General features: G+C 45.1%; 1 protein-coding gene across 1 annotated transcript; it reads right to left on the reverse strand.

The window, feature by feature from the left end:
* Positions 1-13,978: 13,978 nt before the first annotated feature.
* Positions 13,979-19,371, reverse strand: ZIC3 (Zic family member 3). The gene is made up of 3 exons (XM_061598359.1): positions 18,096-19,371; positions 16,434-16,597; positions 13,979-15,189 (listed from the first exon to the last, which is right to left on the reverse strand). The coding sequence occupies exons 1-3, from the start codon at positions 19,243-19,245 to the stop codon at positions 15,004-15,006; spliced, it is 1,500 nt and encodes a 499-aa protein (XP_061454343.1). The 5' UTR covers positions 19,246-19,371; the 3' UTR covers positions 13,979-15,003.
* Positions 19,372-20,086: the final 715 nt, after the last annotated feature.

Consider the following 20,086-nt stretch of genomic DNA (forward strand, 5'->3'; position numbering starts at 1 on the left):
TTGATCTCTTAAAATTTCCCACGAGGAGGGAGTTTCTTCCTCGTTTTCTCCCAAAACTAAATTGCCTGAGTTTTCCTTTAAAGAATCTAGAGTTTCTTTGCTTACTGTAAGTTGTGTTTGTCTACAAAGTTGGAAAATGTCTTCTCTCAAATCAGGATCAGTGGACCAGTTTGTTGGACTTTCGTTATAGGAATACTTGTCTGAGTTTCTTCTATCTTCTAGATGATCTCCTGTCTCAGTTATGAAACTGGTGCTGTCAAAGAAACCCAGACTCTCCATGGGTGTTAATTCTGGAGTTCTTTGGTCCGTCTGCTGCTCTTTTACTTTTGCTGCAGGTTCATTACTTTCAATTATCCCACAATAGTCTAATATTGATTTTTGGATTAGATTAGGAGGTGAGCTGTTAATTATAGTGCTACGGCTTTGGGCACACGTGGTCACCATTTTGTACCCGTCAGGTGAATTTCAAAGAGTGAAATATGCTTAAACAGCACTAATTTCTCTTCACTTCCTAGCACTCTGTTCTGATTTCAGTAAAAGATACTTTGGCAGCTGCAATGTTAAAGAAAAGGAGTCAAGGCTTTGTAGGAGTGAGAGACTAGTTAGTTTGTAATATGCAAGGGGGGTAGTGACGTCAAAGCTGTTAAAGGTCCATGTAGAATTACTCCTTCCAACTCACAAAAATGTTTCTACCCCCTTATGTAGTTTATAGTTCAGGTTTACTTCTGCTCTCATACTCCTACGACTAAAAATTCAGTTTAGTGTTTTAGAACTCTTCTCTCTCTGTTGAAATTGCAGCTACGTTGGTGTTTATATTAATTAAGTGAGGTGCCGGGCCGCTGGGAAAAAGATAATAGAGAGTACCTGTATATGTGAGCTGGATTTACATCTATTCAGCTACAGAGATGTACTTTGAAAGAAACTGGAGCTTCCTTGCTATACAATAAAGAGGCAGTAGATGTTTTCAGCTTGCTGTTCCTGTGTGTTCCCTCCTCCAGGTCTCAACATAAACTGCTTTGCAGCTTATCTCTCTGGTTTCTCACTTTTCCTTTCAGATGTTTTCAAAAGCGCAGGGAAGATAGAGCAGTTGTCTTACTCCTATATTGAGTCCATTCACTTTAGATAACTCACAATGGCCAAAGATATAAAATTAATATAGAAGCCGAGTAATCATTCAACCGACTCAGTCGCCATCTTGGCCCCCTCTCGCACACCTACATCAGTTATGTGCAGCCTGAAAGAAAAGGGAAATTCAACCTTGTGGTGGCCAGGCAGGAGGAGTCTACACAGAGGTCAAAAAAGGCAGAGGGCATTTGTTGCTCTCCAGCAAACAAGAAATTAGAAGAGCATGCTGTTATGAAGCCATTTCCGTGCAGTGCCGCCATCCAGCAAGAGACAGAAGCAAATCAGGGCTGTAGATACAGGGAACTCCCCCGTACAGTGGTGTAGTCATCCAGGGAAGCAGGGGGTTGTAGACCCCTTACTTTTTTGGAAGCAAGTTCCCAGCCAGGTCCCTATGTATGAGCTAATCTGCATGAAAAGGGAGTGTGCTAGCCACTGAGAAAAGTCCTTGTCCTTTCATCCACAAATTAAACTAAAAAAAAAATAACAACAGAGATCACATTAAGATAACGATACAGAAAATGGCATTAAAAGAGCACAACAGCCGTCAAAGCCTGCTGGAACAGAAAGTCTTAATTACCACCTTAAATCAGATACAAGGAGAAAGGGAACTTGGCAATTCTGCCCCAGAAGAGCATTCTATACGACACCCTACAGAAGACCATAACCCCCTCGTACTTCATGACAATATCCTTTGCAAAGGAGTAAAATAATCCGTTCAGCTGCAACTCATCAAGAGCTGAGCAAATAATCTATGAAACCCTTCCCAAACATGGCGCTCTCCTGATGTTTTATACTACAACTCCCATCAACACCCAAGCTGATAAGAAAGTGCTTCACACAGAGTTGTCCTACAGAAAAGAGACAGTTGATCTTAAGCCACATCTGCACTATATATTGAAAGCCCCTCACAGAACTACAGTTCTCAGAGTGGTTTAACTCTTCCCAGGGAACTCTGGGAATTGTAGCTCTGTGAGGGGAATACAGGGAGTCTCCAAAAAACTCTTAGCACCCATAACAAACTACAGTTCCCAGGATTCTTTGGGGGAAGCCATCACTGTTTGAACTGGTATGATTGTGCTTTATATGTATAAAGTGGATGGGGCCTTTGCCTTGAGCAAACAAGCATAGGACTATCCAGTAACTGGGGAACTCTTTAGTTTAGTGCAGCCTTCCCCAACCTTCCCTTCAGATGTTTGGGACTACAATTCCTGTCATTCTTGATCATTGTCCATGCCAGCTGAGGGTCATGGGGGCTGTAGTCCAAAACATGTGAAGGTTACCTGGTTTAGTGTTAAGTTGCCTAGCCTTTCTAGAAGGATGTGATTTTTTGAACCTATAAGCAATAATCAAAACTTACAACCAATAAGATTCCTGCGCAGACAAATTATGTATTCAATACATTTCTCTGCCATTATTTTAGCAGAAGAGAAACTTGAAGATTACATCTTAAACCTAAAGCTTAATGGAATTAAATGAATTATATCACAAACAGCATTTCAGTTTTTAGGTTAAAGCAACACTGAGCAATGTGATGCATCCAATTAATATTTGAACCTAATTGTATGCGGGTCATGTGCTCACAAACATGTAAATTACCTCCTAGTGGTTCATGAAGTGAAAGGAGAGTCTAAATTCCAAGAGGATTACAAAATGGATTGTATCCCACAGCAATGGGTGTTACTCCACCCCAAGAACATATGAACAGTTATGAATTTGCCCTGGAATAAAATGTTATTCATGCAAACAAAACAAAGCAGGAATTCCTAACTAGGTTCTTCAAAGAACCCCTCTCAGAACATTCTGATTATTTACACTTGGCAGGACAGAAGACTGCTAACTCCTCTCTCAGACTACATGATAGATCTTGCCTGTCCTTCAAAAATTGTTCATTTGAGTGTCAGTGCAGTGGATGAAAATCAGTCCAACATGAACAGTGAAATTTTACAATAGTTTAACATTTTCTTCATCCAAATAAGTTACCTGCATCCACATTATGGAGATATATCCTTGGAAGAATGAGGCTGTAAATCTAGGAGTAAGCCCCACTGAACTCAATCAGACTTATTGCCAAGTAGACATGTAAAGGATTGTGCTGTGAATGTGCCATTTACATAGATTTACATTGGTGTGGTCTGTTGTCCTGTTCCAGCATTTTCTATCAGAAAAACTATTGCAGGGAGACCAAAAGAAAGGGCTGTTTAACACTGAAGATGAACCTCTTTTATTCTGGATTAATTAGCCTGTTACCCTTGGCTTTGTACTAGAACTAAGCTGAATATTTTAAAAAAGCAAATCTGCATCTCAGATAGCAAATTAAAACACACTTTAAAATTCACTAAGGAAACACATGTGCAGGATGTGAAGGGTGAACGACAGTCATCTCTTGCAATTTATTTTGATTTGGTCTTTGGCCTCCTTTGAACACACCCATTTTGCAGCCTTCTCCCATCTTTGAACACGGCTCGTCTTTTAAAGAAAACAGTTGAGCTCAAGATAAATTTATTTCACGTGTTGCATTACACTTGCAACTTCATATCGGAAGTAAAACAGTGACCGAACCACAGATAAGATGGCCCCGGCAACAATAATATGAAACACAGATGCTCTACCACTGAGCTACAGCCCTTCCCCAACATTTATTTAAAATTTTTAATAATAAATAAACAAACATAGGGAGCTGCCTTCTCCTGAGTCAGTCCATTGGTCCATCTAGCTCAGTACTGCCTATCTGATTGGCAGCAGCTCTCCCATGTTTTCAGGCAAAGGTCTTTTCCAGTACTACCTGGGGATTAAACTTGGGACCTCTTGCATGGAAATCAAATGCTCCACCGCTAAGCTACAGTCTGAGGGCTATCACCTTCATGCCCCACTTCTCAAGGCGTGAGGCTGACCAACATTGGAAAGAGAATGTGGACAAGATGGACCTTTGGCCTAGTCTATTAAAGCAGTACTTATGTTAAAAATCTCCAAAGCCAGTTCTCTCTCTCTCTCTCTCTCTCTGTCTCCCTCCCATACCCACCCACCCACCCACACACACACACACACACACACACTAATAATACGATGTGCTATGGAGCAGATATTCAGTGCTGTAGCTCCAAAAGCCTGCCACTTCCATACACACTTTAATAAGGGCAAATAACATTCCGATATACACCCAGCAAGCAGATGTCCCAAGATTCGCAAAATCTTGGGAAAGATACATGTATTTCCACAGAGGACAACTGCTATTCCATAAAACAACACAACGTAGTTCCTTAACTCAGATATTCATCCCTTATTTCACAAAACAGTACACTCACAAATAGTCCCCATAGATTGTCTGGAACAGACAAATCCAGCTGGACAAAATTCCCTAAGTATAACTCAACGCTCACCCTTTAAAATACATATCAGCAAAGCAAACACACTCACAATTCTATTAAATTATATGCATCTCAGCTTGATAGCCTATGATAAACAGACTTTATCTCAAAATCAGACAATTCCTTGACAGGCCAGTCAAGATGCACATGGAACAGATAATTAGCAAAGGCCATATACCGAGTCATTGCCAAACTCCCTGAAACACCAGCCCCATTCTCACCAATGGTGGCTGGTGCCCATTAGGACTGATAGGGCAGAAAACAAGGAAGCCAACAGTAGATGGAACCAGAGCCAATGACAACAGAGCCAACCAATTCTAGTTTTGCCCCCATGCTCCTCTCTGTTGAGGTCTACAGGGACTAAGGAGGAAGAAGGTGACAACCAGGGTCACCCCCTGGACTATATGTAAGAAAGAAGGCAGGCAATTAAGGGGAGGTTGCTGAAGACAGTCTGATGGACCAACCTCCACTAATTCTCACATGCGTTTAAGCCACTTCTCTGCTTTTGAAGCATGCATGTGAACGATGGAACTATGTTTGTGGGGCAAATGGCACAGGTGCTTTCTACTCACTCATTGACTTTCCACCAAGACAAGCAATGATTGGCCAGGAATGACTAGCAGGCCTGCTCATGTATGTAAATGTTTGGGTGTGGCGGGAAAGCCATGCCTCTCCCTCATGTCTCCACTGATAGGTGGAAATGGGCCCTCAGACACACCCATCTCTGTGAAGATTATGACATCAAAATGTGTTTTTTTTAATGAGAGGTTGTTCTGAATCTCTGAAATAAGAGATCCTTGATCATGAGCTATGAATCAGTCAGGTGAGGGATGAGGCTTCATTTTGCATATTGGATTCCAGAATAAAGAACAGTCCTTTTCAAGCAAGGATTTGCATACCACAAATTCCTGACAGGCTTATGAGACAAGGGAGTTCCTCCAGCATCCAACAGGATGCTGCTTTATTCCAAGTCAGACTATGGGGTCATCTAGCTCAGTATTGTCCACAGTGACTGGCAGTGGCTCTCCAGGGTGTCAGAAAGAGATCTTTCCCAGCCCTGCCTAGAGATGTTTGGGGGTTGAAACTGGGACCTTCTGCATGCAAACAGGTGCTCCAATAACTCTGAACTACAATCCTTCCCTGTCCCCCATCCACATATGGCTATGAGGCTCTGACTTCAGAAAGGGCTCCTATGTTTCCGTTGCAGAGAGAAGGGAGAATTTCACCAGATGTAGCTTTTCCTTAGACCAGGGACGTGTCTCAGGCCTTGGGGCCAAATGCGGCCCTCCAAACTTTTCTATTCAAGGCTCTCCCAAGCCCACCCCCCTCACCGACCATGCTCTGAGCTCTCCTTGAGTGCTTTCGCCTGGCTTGAAGGGTCTGAATGGTGATCATAATTTTCCTTGACTGGATGGAGGGTGAAAACTGAAGAGATATGGGAAGTTGGGGAGAGAGGAAGGGAGGGGGTAGAAACCTCTGACTTTTGCATGGTTTGAATATACCCAACTATACCAATACAATACCTCTGACTCCACCCACCTCTGGCATGGCAGAAAGTAGCCCACAAGCCACCCACCCCTGCTTAGACAACAGATCATTAATTAATGCACTCTGTGTGGGGATTCCATTGCACTTGACCTGGAAAGCGCAGTTAGCAATCTGGCTGCAGCATTCTGCATTGACAGGAGTGCAACCCGTCAGCATATAACACTTCTGCTCAAGGATCTGCACTGGTTGCCAAATTGTTCCCAGGCTAAGTTCAAGTTACTGCTGATATATAAAGCCCTTAACACTCTAGGAACCATTTTACTTGTGGGACCGCCTTACCCCATATGTGCCCAGTCTGTGGAACAGGCATTGTTGCAGGTGACGCATAATACTTGTTCCACACCTGCAAGAAATCATTCTTTTAGTGTGGCAGCACCTACTCAGTGGAACTCCCTGCCTATTGACATCAGGCAGGTGCCTTCGCTGGATTCCTTTTGGCACCTGCTTAATGCTTTTTTGTTTATGCAAGCCTATCCAGACACACAGATGTTGATGTGTTTTAATCTTTTTAGTTCATTGCTGTTTTAATTGTTTTAAAAATGTTTTGACTACCAAAAGTCAAACCATAGTCCCATTGTCCCTGACAAAAAGCCAGACCATAGTCCCAAGCACATTAGACTAGCACTGCTGAAGCTAAACAGGGTCAGGTCTGGTCAGTGCCTGGATGGGAGACCGCCTGGGATCCATATGTAAACCGCCTTGGGTTGCTATCATGAAAAGAAAGGTGAGGTATAAATGTAATAAATAAATACCTGGTATTAATAGTTTCACTGATCATTTTTTTTAAAAAAAAAATGTAAACCGCTTAGAAGTTTTTCACAATCAAGTGGCCTATAAACTTTGTTCAATAAAATAAATAAATTAAAAGTAAGGAAATCTGCACATGCCCAAGGAAGCAGCCCCAACCGAGCAAAAAGCTAGGCATGGTGAAGTCTATTGAAATCAATGGGTTTATGCATGCTCAGCTGTGTGTTGAATTTTTATCCCTCCCGTTGTTTCCCCACTCCCACCAAGGATTCCTTTGCACGATCATGATTCTAGGGTTGGATCCTGATTCCTGGCTGAAATTAAGAAGCCTGGCAGAGAACTCCACAAAATGCATCCATAAAGTCCCTGATTGGTCAGCCTGCTTCCCGCAGTGTCGGGCTCGGTCTGCCTTCCGCTGCTTTCCCCTGGCTCTCTGCCAAACAGGAGAAAGCAGCTGCTTTTGGGAGGCCAAACACGCAGCAACCATAACCGCTCCCCACCCCCTTCAGCCGTGCCGCACACCACGGGGTATCCCAAAAGCCTTCCGCCATTTGGTGTTGCAAGACCCAGCAATCTCTCTCCAGACTAAGCAGCCTCTTGCGCTTATGATGACCAGGAGCAGCCAAAACACCCAAACTGTGAGCCTTTGAAAACCAATTTTAAAGGGAACAGAGCCCTTAGGCTTCTCTCACTCTCTCTCATATGTGACCACACACACCCCACTATATTGTGCAGCCTGGAGGGTTCAAATCCCCCTGCTCCAGCTAAATTTTTGCTTCTTTAAAAAACAAAGAAGCTACTCGATGCCAAAATCAGTGCTATATTTCTGATCATCAGTGACTTAAGCAGGACAAAACAGGAAGAAAACTGCAAGTTTCTTATCCATTAAATATATTACGAAAAAGCCTGGTGGGGGTGGGACAGGGCGAGGGCAGGAGCTGCTTCTGCATGTGTGAGCAGCTGTGGCCTTTTCCCCGTTGATTGCAGCAGAGAGGCGAGTTGTATTGGGCGCTTGTCGTTTTTAAGCCCTTGTCTATCTATCAATAAGCTGTGTTAGCCAAATCCTGAAAGCAACTCGCAGCGGAATAAAAACACAAGCCAATCCAGGCAGCCACCAATGGAAAAGGGCAAGAAAAGGGACAGCATTGTAGGGTTGCCAGCTTTTCAGCTGGCCCCTGCATCTCTGTCTAAAAGCAACAAGGGGACAGATATTGCTCATTGTGCTGTGAAAAGCCTTGCCTTACAGCTTCGGCACTTCAAACTACCGTGAAAGGCACAAGAGCAGGCCAGGCTGGATTGGGGTGGATTTCTCCCACCCCCATTGGTCAGTTGGGGGCCCTAAAAGTCAACTCCATCTCAGCTTGGGTGACAGTTAAGGTGTGCCCCGTGGAATTCAGTGAGGCAGCCTCACAAATCCACATGCATAGAGTCAGGCTATCTGAGGCTAACGGCTTATCTCAGGCTTCTCCAAGCAGAAGCCCTTCAAATGTTTTGGACTACAACTCCCATCAGCCCTAGCCCCCACAGGAGAGGGAGGAAGGAGAGAGATTGGCCTCAGAACTACATCCCAATGGTTGATTTCAAATAGGCTTACTTCCAAGTCAAACTATGAGCTCAGTGGCACCTAGAAACTGCAACCCTGTGTGCACAATTCTGTGTGCCTAGTTTTGGCTGTGCATACTCAGCAACAATTTCCACTTGTTCGGATGGGATTTACTTCAGAGTAACTGGCCTGAGGCATACTAACTTCCACATATGAAATAAAAAGATGATACTTTCTGACTAAACATGAAGAGGCTGGACCAGACTGCAAGAGTACCATCCAACACAGATTTACCATGTGGACAGTAGATGTTCTGTGTGACTCAGCAGCACTAACTTCGGAGCAAACATAGTTAGGATAAGGCGCTTGAACTGGGAATAAACAGGTGTAATTATGTCTCTTACTCCCTTACATACAAACATACATATACCAGGACTGCCAACAAGGGGGGAGAATATTCCATGTATTTCAGACTATGTGATTATTGCTAAGAATACCTATCCATCCATCCAATCTGCTGGTTCTGTCCAATGAATTACTGCCCTTACAAACAATGAAATAGGCTTATGTGGATCTTAAAGCACCATCAGAGGGGCATGGCTGCATATTGTGTACCAGATGTCCATGCCAACTGGGGTGACCCTTTGCTAAATGAAAGGGGGAAAATGATGCCTGATCTGTGATGGTAATATTGCTCTAACACACGTTATTTTAGAAAAGGTTACACCACAAACATATATTTTCAAAATGCACTGCTTTGTTTCTCCACCCTCCCCAGGCAATTTAGGCTATAGTCCTACTGTGTACACACAGTTACTTTTGAGTAAGCCACATTGATCACACACTTAGTAAGACATGCATAGGATTGTACTGTTGGCCTTGGACATTAATAAAAGCAGGTCTTGTGCAAAGCAAATCTTGGCACATCTAGTCCGAAGTGAGCCACCCCGACTTCAATGGAACTTATTCCCAGGTAGGTGTGCATATAGGATTGCAGCCTAAATCTTGCTGGAGAAGCTTGCAACTTGCACACTTGTGCACTAAGATATTTTTTCCTCATCCACCAAAATATCAGAGGCTGCCCACCCCAGACATTTTTTCATGGTCTCCCCAAAGAATTTAGGGGACATGGGACGGATGAAAATCTCTTCCCACCTCTGATTTTCCACTACCTCTCTTCATTTCTCTACTTACTAAGCATGGCCCCAGCCTCCAAAATCAAACACAGCTAAGCCAGAAAACCTTATGAACAGAGACAGGAAAGTACCACCACACCATCATCACCACCAGCACCTTTTTCCTGGGATTTGCATACTACACCATCCATCTAACTGCCCTCCTGCCCATTTGCAACACAAAGCAAGTAAGAAAATCAAACTCAAGTACCAGTTTCCTCATGCAGATTCCTGGCCTTGGGGCAATCACTTGGGGAAGGAAATGAGGTGTTTGAGAGGGGGAGATACATAAAACTCTGCTGCCTTTCCTCCACGCAACAAAATGCAGAGCTGGAAGCAATCTCCACCAAACTAACAAATAGACCCCCTTTGATGGGGAAAGTGGTGCAGTTCAGCCCTATTTATGCACACTTTAAGCCCCACTGAATGGAGAGGGATGTGCTTCTGAATAAACATGCATTGGACTGCACAGTCAGTGGAGTTTTTCCATTAACTCCAACAGCAATGTTGACCATACCCCCATAACAGCTATATTGTTGCTATGGTCAATAATAATGATGATGATGATGATGATGATGATGATGATGAAGTGTTAGCAACAGGGCATAATAATGTAATGGAAGACTGTAATAATAATCATATATTAGTGGCAAATGATACCTCAGTGGTTTCTTATTTATAACCAAATGTTAATGACAAAAGATACCTTAGTGGTTTCTTACTTATAACATTCAACCTAATCTATCCAAAGCAATGCCTTATTTAAATTCCACAGATTTTAATGAGAGAGTTGCACATGTATGCTTACTGTGCAATCCTCTACATGTCTACTCAAATGTAAGACTCACTGAGTTGCAAGACTCTTTACTCCCAGGAAACTGGGTGTCTGATTGTAACCTAAGAAGTGGCACGTGCATGGGACGCTTCCACACGTGAAAGACCCACCGAAATGAGTGAGTCAAAATAAAGGAAGGATGGGGAGGCTGTGGCCATCCAGATGTTGTTGGATTCCAAATCCCATCAGCCCAAACCTGCAGGGCAATGAGCAGGAATGATGGATCTGGAAGGCCACCGGTTCCCTATTCCCAAAATTTACTTGCTTTGGGGTGGATTGTAGGGAGAAATGATCATCCTAAAGCAATATTTCTGTGGAAGAATGGCTCCATACCAAAATATAAAACACTCTGAAAATAAATAGTATTAGCAGTAAGTACAGTAATAGCCATGGTTAGGACTATGCTGCTCAACATTTTCTCATTCACTCTTTCTTTTAAAATAAACATTGTGTGTGGAAGTTTGTGGGACAGGGGGAATCTGCATGCCGGCCTGGAATTCTGGAACATGCTGAGAGTCCAAGCATGGCTGGCAGTCAGATTAAGACAATCCACTGCAACTAGTCAACAATTTTATGGCCAACTCCCAACACACACACACCCAAACAATCCTCTTGGGTGGATATTGCCACAAAAATGCTAAATGCCTCACCTTTTTACGATTTCCTCTTTTCCAAGTTAGAGTTCCTTCCTGAGTTGCAAAAGTGGTAACTTAAAAAAAAAACGCCCTATATGGTGATCAAGTCCATTGTCCTGCAGGTGCTCTGACTTCCATTTCCACCAGGGTTGTTCTGTATATAGCGAAAGAACCATTAAACTGCAAAACAGCAAAGAAATGCAGCAGAAAATGTATTATTATTATTAAATAATATAATGCAGTTTGTTTAACCATCAACAGTAAATAATACAGTTTGTTTATTTGTTTAAACTAAGTGGGAAAGAGGCAGATAAATTACAGAAGGAAAAAGAAATGAGGAGAGATTCTCCATTTGAAAGAGGTTAGACGAGGGTGTGGTGTTGGAGGAGAGCTTTGCACATACCATGAACCATGAACAAGACAAATAACTGGGTGTTAGAACAAATGAAACCGGAACTATCCCTAGAAGCTAAAATGATGAAACTGAGGTTATGCTTTGGACACATCATGAGAAGACATGATTCACTGGAAAAGACAATAATGCTGGGGAAAACAGAAGGGAGTAGAAAAAGAGGAAGGCCAAACAAGAAATTTTTAATGTTCAATGTTTTTAATTTTTGTAAACCGCCCAGAGAGCTTTGGCTATGGGGCGGTATATAAATGTAATAAATAAGTAAATAAATAAAATGAATTAACTGGCGAGAGAGGAAGCTCCTAACGCTTGCCTGGCCAGGGACTTGAACTGGGGGGAGAGAAGGCCCTGGGCAGCAGCCTCCCTCGTGTCAAGTTCAACTGGCGGCGGGGGGGGGGGGGGGAGGCTCCAGCCAAGCTGCCCAAACAAGCTTGATCTGCAAAGGGGAGGGGATTCACTTTCTTGAGAGTATCTGCTGCCAAGGTGGTGGACGGGGTGAGGGACTTTAGTCTCTCCAACTCTTCTTACCAAACTTTCCCTGTTTTGATTGAACACGCACAAACCCTTCCCCCGTGAGAATCATCTCAACATCACCGTTGCCTGGAGCCTAAGGAAAGCCAGCCAAAGTGGCGCGGGGCGGGGGGGGGGATTCTCGCCCTCCCGATCACCTCTCTCCCTCCCCACCTCCCAGAGAGCTGACTTTGAAGCAGATTTCTCTCTCCAAATGCCTTTGGGATCAGAATATTCCTACTGAAGACGCAGGGTTTTTTAAAAAAAAAAATAGTTTATCCCACTGTTTAATCCGAAGCGCCCTTGATTCGGTTCTTCCGACGATTCCCGGTGGGTGGAATCCAAACTCCCGGATCTTTAAAAGCTATTTTGACGTAGTAGGCAAAGAACAGTCCCGTGTTGGATTCTGAGTTGTCAAGGACTTCACATGAGCCGGTTGTCGGGCCCTCCGCAAACCCGCTTCGATTTCCTCCTTCGCGTTGGATCTGGCTCTACAAAGGCGCGAATGTTTTGTTTGCATGTGTGTTTAAAAAAAAAAAAAAACTCGGCAAGGTAAAGCCGATTTAATGCTGACTGGTGTGTGTTTAAATTTGCAGACCTCACCTCTGGGAGCCAAAGGGGGCTTGGAGAAAAGTTTTTAAAACTTAACAGGGTAGGAGAGAGGCCTCACAGAAATTGCAGCGACCTGCAGAGCAGTTAGGCCAGAAAATTGGCGTTCAAGCCAGTTTCATTTCTTTGGCTTCAAGAACACCAAAAGCGACTAAAATCTAAAGGTGCCTACTAATTTGTTGCAGCTTCTTTGTCAATTAAAAAAAAATCCATTCCTCAAAAGCCAAGCGTTGTTTGTTTCCCAGATTGAAAAAAAATATTTCTTTATTAAAAAAAAAAAAATGAAGACTACCTGATGCCTGAACCAAATGTCCTTGTCTTCTTGACTGCTTATTTAGACATCAGTACTATTCTGCATTTTCAGTGCACATCATATTCTGGTGCCACAACTCTAGAGGAAGGCGAAGAAGAGCCTGATTATCATTTTTTGGTCACCTAACAGATGGAAGATACCCCTAGTGAGACCTTTCTGTCAAATGTAGATTAGCAATACATACATCTAAGCATTAAACTACAAAGGGACCTTATGTTTCACACATGTATCTTCTCCAGCACTCCCACACAACATACACAACCCATATAATCTGTGCCTGTAGCCACACAATCCCCTCTATGACATTTCAGCTTTTGATCCTCTATTGTTTGCAATGCTGTAAAAGAACAATTGCTTTAGTGTGCAATTTAAAAAAAAAAAAAAACCACTGTCTGCACTTAGTTATTAAAGAACCACATCAATCACCACCTACTTGGAAGTAAGTTCCAAAGAGATTTACTTCCAATTAATCTTGTTTAGATACAGGATAAGGCAAAATGAGAGAGAGAGAGAGAGAGAGAGAGAGAGAGAGAGCATTTTAATCTGAGACTGTGAAATTATTCTGGGACTGTATTTTTATTCACACATACTACACACACACACATATCTTCACCAAACACCCTTCCCTTAGGCACCCATAATACAGAAAACTAATTCAGGTTACCTGTTGGTGTTGACATGTGTCCGTCAAGGTGGATGGACAACCACTTTCCCTTCTGTTGACGTTCAAGATGTCCAGGCCACCAGGTGAATTGTGAAACCAGAATGTGGTGGAGGAGATTCTCAGAAACCAACATAAGGTGTTGGAAGTAGGGACAAGGGCACCAACATCTAAATAAGGTTGGGGTGGGAGATGTGCACAGAAGGGCTTTTCCGTCCCCAAAGGAAAGAAACAAACACCATAAACCATTTGAGTGGGAGTAGCAGGGGTCAGCATTTCACATAAACAGAGAAAATGGAAGGGATGGGGAGGAATCCAGTGCAGGACAAAACTGGGAGGCACTTTAGAAAATGAAAGACACCCCCCTTGCTTCTTTTTGGTTCCCCCCCCCAGCTGTGACAGTTTTCCAAAACAAGACAGAAATGATTTAAAAGGGTTGGAGAGTGAGAAGGAAAGCATTGGAAAGAAAAGTATTCTTCTGTGTTCTTTCCAAAACAATAAACTTTTAATGCTAAAGCAGTTATATAACCAAAAAGCTGTACAGAGTTTGTCTGGTGTTTGTTTGTTTCTGTTTTTGTTAGAAAACAAAATTTCTTCTTTTTCATGGAGTTCTTGTTCTGCTTTTTTCCTCATAAATATTGTTCAGTTCCCGGCACTTGTCTCCGTAATTAAATTACAAATGATAAATATGGCATCATGGATATGTATTTACAAAAAAAAAGTTATTACAAAAAGGCAACTGTTTATACTAAACTGCCACAAGCTGAGTGAAATAAAGATCACATTTTTCCCATCCTGAAAAATATACTGAACAAGACCCACTCCCTTTCCCCAGTCAGACAAAATACATTCACAAGTATAATGTTAGAGAGGGAGGGGGAGAGAGGGAGGGGAGAGAGGGAGGGGAGAGAGGGAGGGAGGGGAGAGAGAGGGGGGGGAGAGAGAGGGGGGAGAGGGAGGGGGAGAGAAAGAGGGAGAGAGAGAGAGAGAGAGAGAGAGGATTTCAAGACAATACAGGACTTTGGCAAGTTTTAAGACTGTATTTTTTTTCTTATTCGTAATAATCACAACTAAGGCCAAGGAAAAAGTCAGTTTGCTGTTGTTCAGCATCCCACCAAAGAAGGGGGGGAATAGCCACTGAAGTCAAATTACAAAAGGCAAGAGAGTTGGGGAAGGGGGGATAGTATCAGAGGGTGAGTTGGAAGAAGGCTTTTTTAAGAAAAGAAGTCCAAGAAAAAATGGTTGGTGCAGAAAATGAAGAAATGCTAATCCTGAGAAAAATAGATATGAGTAAGTCCAGCCTCCTTCTCTTGGGTAGGGACAAAAAAACCACAACCCCCCCTTGCCATCACTTTTTGTATGTTTGTTTGTTCCTCCTTTAATGTTTGTCCTGTAAACTCCAGTGGCAAGCCAAAGATGCATCCGGTGTCCTTTGACATCACCAGGAATCCTCTTGGTCCAGTCTGGTAGTTTGGTTTTTATATTATTTTTGTGAGGGAGGAGAGGGGGTTGAACTGGTCCTCCATCAGACATACCACTCGTTAAAGTTGGGGGGCAATCCATGGCTGTGGCTGGGGTTGGCAGTCTGAACAGCTGGCTGCGTGGGTTTGGTGGAGTCCTTGCTGCTGGCCACAGCGATGGCTGGGGGGGTAGAGGATTCGTAGCCAGAACTAGCTGCGGGAGAGGACTCTGACCCTTGACTTTCATGGACCTGAGGAGAAGGTAGAGGGAATTACACAAGGCAAAGAGCAAGGGAATGGCCGAATTACAACAAGCACCCCATCAGTATGTACAAATCATTACTATTTTTTAAGAGAGATTACTGGAGAAATAATAAATGTGGCCAAACTGCCAGACTGATCCCTAAACTAAACTCTGGGGTAAGAAGGACAGTTTATGGAAGAAATCCCCCCAACCACCTTTTGGAAAAACAGAAACAGGATAACACATTGGTAAATGAGCAGACCCTGCTTGAAATCAAAGTACAATTATCCTAAGAAAGCACTGAAGGAGGGTGAAAAGGATTTTCTTTCAGGAGCAGTTTATATGTGGATATGTCTTCAATGTAAATAATATGTGTATGTGTGCATGCACATGTGGAGATGAATATGTGCTTACGTGTGAATGTGTGTGCTGTCTCAACAGTCTAGAGGCAGAATTTACTCATTCATAAACGAAGATTGGGAGTTTAGCAAACAGTTCCACATGATGAAATGTTACTTAACAAACCTGGCACTTGAGCCAAGAGGCTGCTAACAGAGCAAGACCTCTATCTGGTCAAGCCAAAGGTGCCTTGGGATCCTTTGGGAGGAAATATGGGGTACACATGTAATAAATAAATAATAAATAAATCTGGGGGTAATGCCATTTTTAATTTTAAAAATTATCAATCACAGTTTGAGCAATTCTTGTTAATTTCTATTTTACTGAGGCAATGATTGCTTGAAAAATCAGAGGGGATCTGTTTCACCAGCAGAAAACCAGTTTCCCTTGTGGAAATATATCACACTGGAAAATACACACACACCAACATATATACCTATTATTATGTGTGGAATATACACAAGTACATATATACGTAGTTGTAGAACTATATATAAATAGAAATACAGGTAAAATTAATTATATGAATATCTCATATTTACATGCACAGAGGCACACACATACATAGTTACAATTACATAAATAGAAATGCATATAAGTATTTATATCCTATGTATTATATACACATGTGCATGATATAGATATACATGTACAATCCACACACAATTACATTAACATGTGTGTAACTAGACAACTGTGTTGTGTATCTGTGACTATCCGCATAACACAGGCTGTGTGTGTGTCTGTGACTATCCGCATCTCTATACAGACAGGCAATAAGAGAAAGAGGATGGACAGACCTCACCAGGTTAAGGGAAGAAGAGCAAAGGAAAGCCAGGGGGATGCCATTACCTTCATGTGCTTCCTTAAGGAACTGGGGTGGGTGTAGGATTTGTCACAGACTTTGCAGATGTATGGCTTGTCCGACGTATGCACGTGCATGTGCTTTTTTCTGTCGCTGCTATTTGCGAAACGCCGGTCACAGCCTTCGAACTCGCACTTAAAGGGCTTCTCGCCTGCAAACGAAAACGCATTTCAGAAATCCAGCGATGGGCCCTTGCTTTGAAAAGGAGAGTGTTGGTGACACGCTGAGCAACAGAATGGCTGGAGGCTTTCCCGCCTCCCCTTTCCTCCCAGTCCCCACCACCATCACATTTTCTGTCTGCAACAAAACTTTTTTTCCCCTCTCTTTGCCTCCTCCTCCTCTGCCTAACCTTTCACTTGAAACGCGGGCGAGTTTCGGAATTTTAAAAAAATATTCTTTTTAAGAGGAAGAGAGCAAGAAAGGGGCCAGGGGTGCGGGGCGGGGGGACACAGAGACAGCGAGAGGGGGAGGACGCCTCTCAGACAATGGAGTTTGTTACTTTACAGTTCAATTAAAGGACCCTTTGTGGCTTTTAATTTGAGCCTTTCAAATACAAAGGTTCTCCTGCGCGGCTTGTTTAAAAAAAGAGCGAGAGCGAGTAGAAATGGACCTTTGGACAATCTAAGGCAGGGAGAAACCAGGGAGAGAAGGCGGGAAGGAACATCCCCTGAAGATAAATTGTGGAGATCCAGACAGTTTTACCCTCGGGGGGATAGAATATGTGTTGGGCTAGTGCTTCCGTTTAGCTGTACGTTCCTTTGGGGGGGGGGAACAGTTTCTTTTCTTTCTTTCTTTTTTTAAAAAAAAGAATGCTTGGGACAAAAAGTATCACTGATTTAATTAGAAGATGTGCCAATCAAGGCAATAAAAGGGAATGGGAGAGAGCGGAAGTAACCGAAAATTAGATTCTATTAGCATCTGTATGGTTTCCTTAACGGAGTGTCTGCGGAGAGCTACGTCTCTCAAAAAGCGATACACTCACCCACATCGATTTCGCTATTTCGTTCGTATTGCATTCAAAGACCTAAAGGAGGAGAGTTGTATGAGAGGGAACGATGAGGGAGGGATGGGGGGGCAGGGGAGACGGAGGAAAGAGACGGAAAGAAAGCGGCCGAAATCTCATCTTCAGAAAAACTTTGAAAAGGAAGCAGCAGCAGCAGCCAGAATCCTTTTCTTTTCTTTTGCCCTCATTTGAAATTGACAAGAAGCGCTGAATGAAGCGCGCTGTGAAACTGACGATTGAAACTGACCAGTCTGGGGGGAAAGGACACGGCGAGTTGGGGAATTGACCGGCGCTGTTACAAGAATACAAAATATTTAAATACAAATAGTTTCTTTTAGGTCTTTCTGTTTATTTCCGTTCCCCCCCAGTCCCCGTCCTTTGAATCTCTATAATCACACAGAGCAACCCCTTCGAGCGCCCACCACCTCGGCCTTTCTTTTTTTTCTGAACGTCCATTCAGAACCGATCAAAGAATAATAACATAATAACCGGAATGATAATCAGAATCATGTTTTTGTTTCGTTTCTTTGCTGTTCAGGGTTATTACTGGATTTTAGTTTTATGTTAGTTTTGGTTTTATTTGGGGAGGGGGGGGAGAAAAGGGTGCTCCCCACTCACCCCCAGCTCAGGGCGTGTCTCGCATTACCTGTGTGCGTCCTCTTGTGGATTTTAAGGTTCTCCGACCTGGCGAAGATCTTCCCGCATCCCGGGAAGGGGCACGGGAACGGCTTCTCGCCGGTGTGGACGCGAATGTGGTTGACGAGCTTGTATTTCGCCTTGAAGGACTTGCCTGCGCGGGGACACTCTTCCCAGTAGCAGATGTGGTTGTTTTGCTCCGGGCCGCCGACGTGCTCCATGGTGACGTGGGTGACCAGTTCGTGCATGGTGCTGAAAGTTCGGTCGCAGCTCTTTTTGGGCCGGCTGAGCGCCGCAGCTTGAGGCGGCGGCGGTTGCGGCAGCTCGTCGATCCACTTGCAAGACAGTTCCTGTTTGATGGGCTGCCGCATGTAGCGGAAAAAAGCCCCGGCGCCGTGGTGGTGGTGGTGGTGGTGAGCCGCGGCCGCCACGTTCATTCCCCCCATATTCACATTCATGGGGCTGTAATTGTGGAAATGAGCCGCCCCCCCGTAAGGGTCCGCTCTGGGGCTGGAGACCCCTCGGTAAGTCTCCGGCCTGCCGAAAAGGTCCCCCCGCAAGCCCAGGTGCATCTGTCCGTTCTCCACGTGCCCCGACGGGGAAGTGTGGCTGGGGCTCTGCTCGTGCAAACTCGGGAAAAGCAAGTAGCCGCCTGGGCTGTCCGGGATGCCCGGGGGCGCGTGAAGCCCACCGGGTGCGTTGCCGCCGAAGAGGCCGTGCTGAGCCGCCGCGGAGCCCCCTCCTCCACAGCCGCCGCCGCCACCGGAGGGGGAATCCCCGAGAGCGGATGCTCCGCGGTTGCGGAAGAGAAAGTCCCGCGTGGAGTTGAAAGCGGCGGCGGCAGCCGCGGCGGCGGCGTAGGGCGAAGGCACCTGGCCGGCGTGATGAGGAGGCGGCGGGTGCGGCGGGTGGTGGTGGTGGTGAGAGTAGCCCGAAGCTTGCGGCGTAAAAGCCGATCCTTGCCCCGACGCTAGCTCGTGGGCTGCCGGGCTGATCTTAAAGGAGGAGTCCGCGAACGGGTGGTTGAGCCCCATGGCTGCAGCCGCGGCGGCGGCGGCCGCGTCGCGGTTCGCCACGTCGTGCGGGTGGTGGCGAGGCGCTCCGAAGCCCCCGACTCCCAGCGCGGGGAACTGAGGCCCGCCATCTAACAACATGGTCATAGCCCGCCTTGAGAACAGCCACAGGAGGAGGAGGAGGAGGCTGCCGATGATGAAGAAGAAGAGGAGGAGAACAAGGCAAGGGTGACCCTGCGACGGCGATCTGCTTCAGCGTTTTCTTCCCTTCGCCCGCTTTCCTCCCAACCCCCCCACTTCCAAATAACAACAACAGGCGCTCCAAAAGCTTCCTAGCTTTCCCCTTTCTCTCTCTCCTCTTTCTGCCCCCCTCCTCCCCTCCTCTAGATCAGCCCCACACAATGGAGAGGCGGGCAGGCAGGAGGGCTCGCGGGCCAGCCCCCCAAAGGCCGCATTCACACGCGCTCCAAACCTTTAAAAAAAAGAGGGGGGAGAGAAAACAACCGAGGAACCCCCCAAAAAACAGCCCCCAGACCCCACCCACTAGCCCGTGAAGGCCAAGGACGGAGGCACCCCTGTGCCCCACACACACGCGCGCGCGCGCAGGGAGAGACACACACACAATCCGGGGGGGAGATCCCCGCCGCCTCTTTCCCCTCCTGCCTTCCAGGAGGGCGCCCTCCACTCCAGCTGAACGACGTCCTTGCACTGGCCAAAGTCAGGCGCTCCTCCCTTCCTAACACATAAGGGGGGGCAGAGAGAGAGGGGGGAGGGGCAGAGGGGGAGAGGGAGAAGACTCAACTCCAGGAGGCAGCTTCTCGGCAAGCCAATGGGGAGCTGCCTGGCTAGCCGTCACCTGACCCCTAGCCGGCCCGCCCATTGGGCCAAACCCGCCTGATTGACAGCGTTTAACATTGAATATGGCAGCTCGGTTTAAGCCCTGCGCTCTGATTGGCCCGGCTGGGTTTAGTGAGGCGCAGGTAAGGTT

The sequence above is a fragment of the Rhineura floridana genome, chromosome 16 (assembly GCF_030035675.1).
Source record: "Rhineura floridana isolate rRhiFlo1 chromosome 16, rRhiFlo1.hap2, whole genome shotgun sequence".
Lineage (NCBI taxonomy): Eukaryota > Metazoa > Chordata > Lepidosauria > Squamata > Rhineuridae > Rhineura > Rhineura floridana.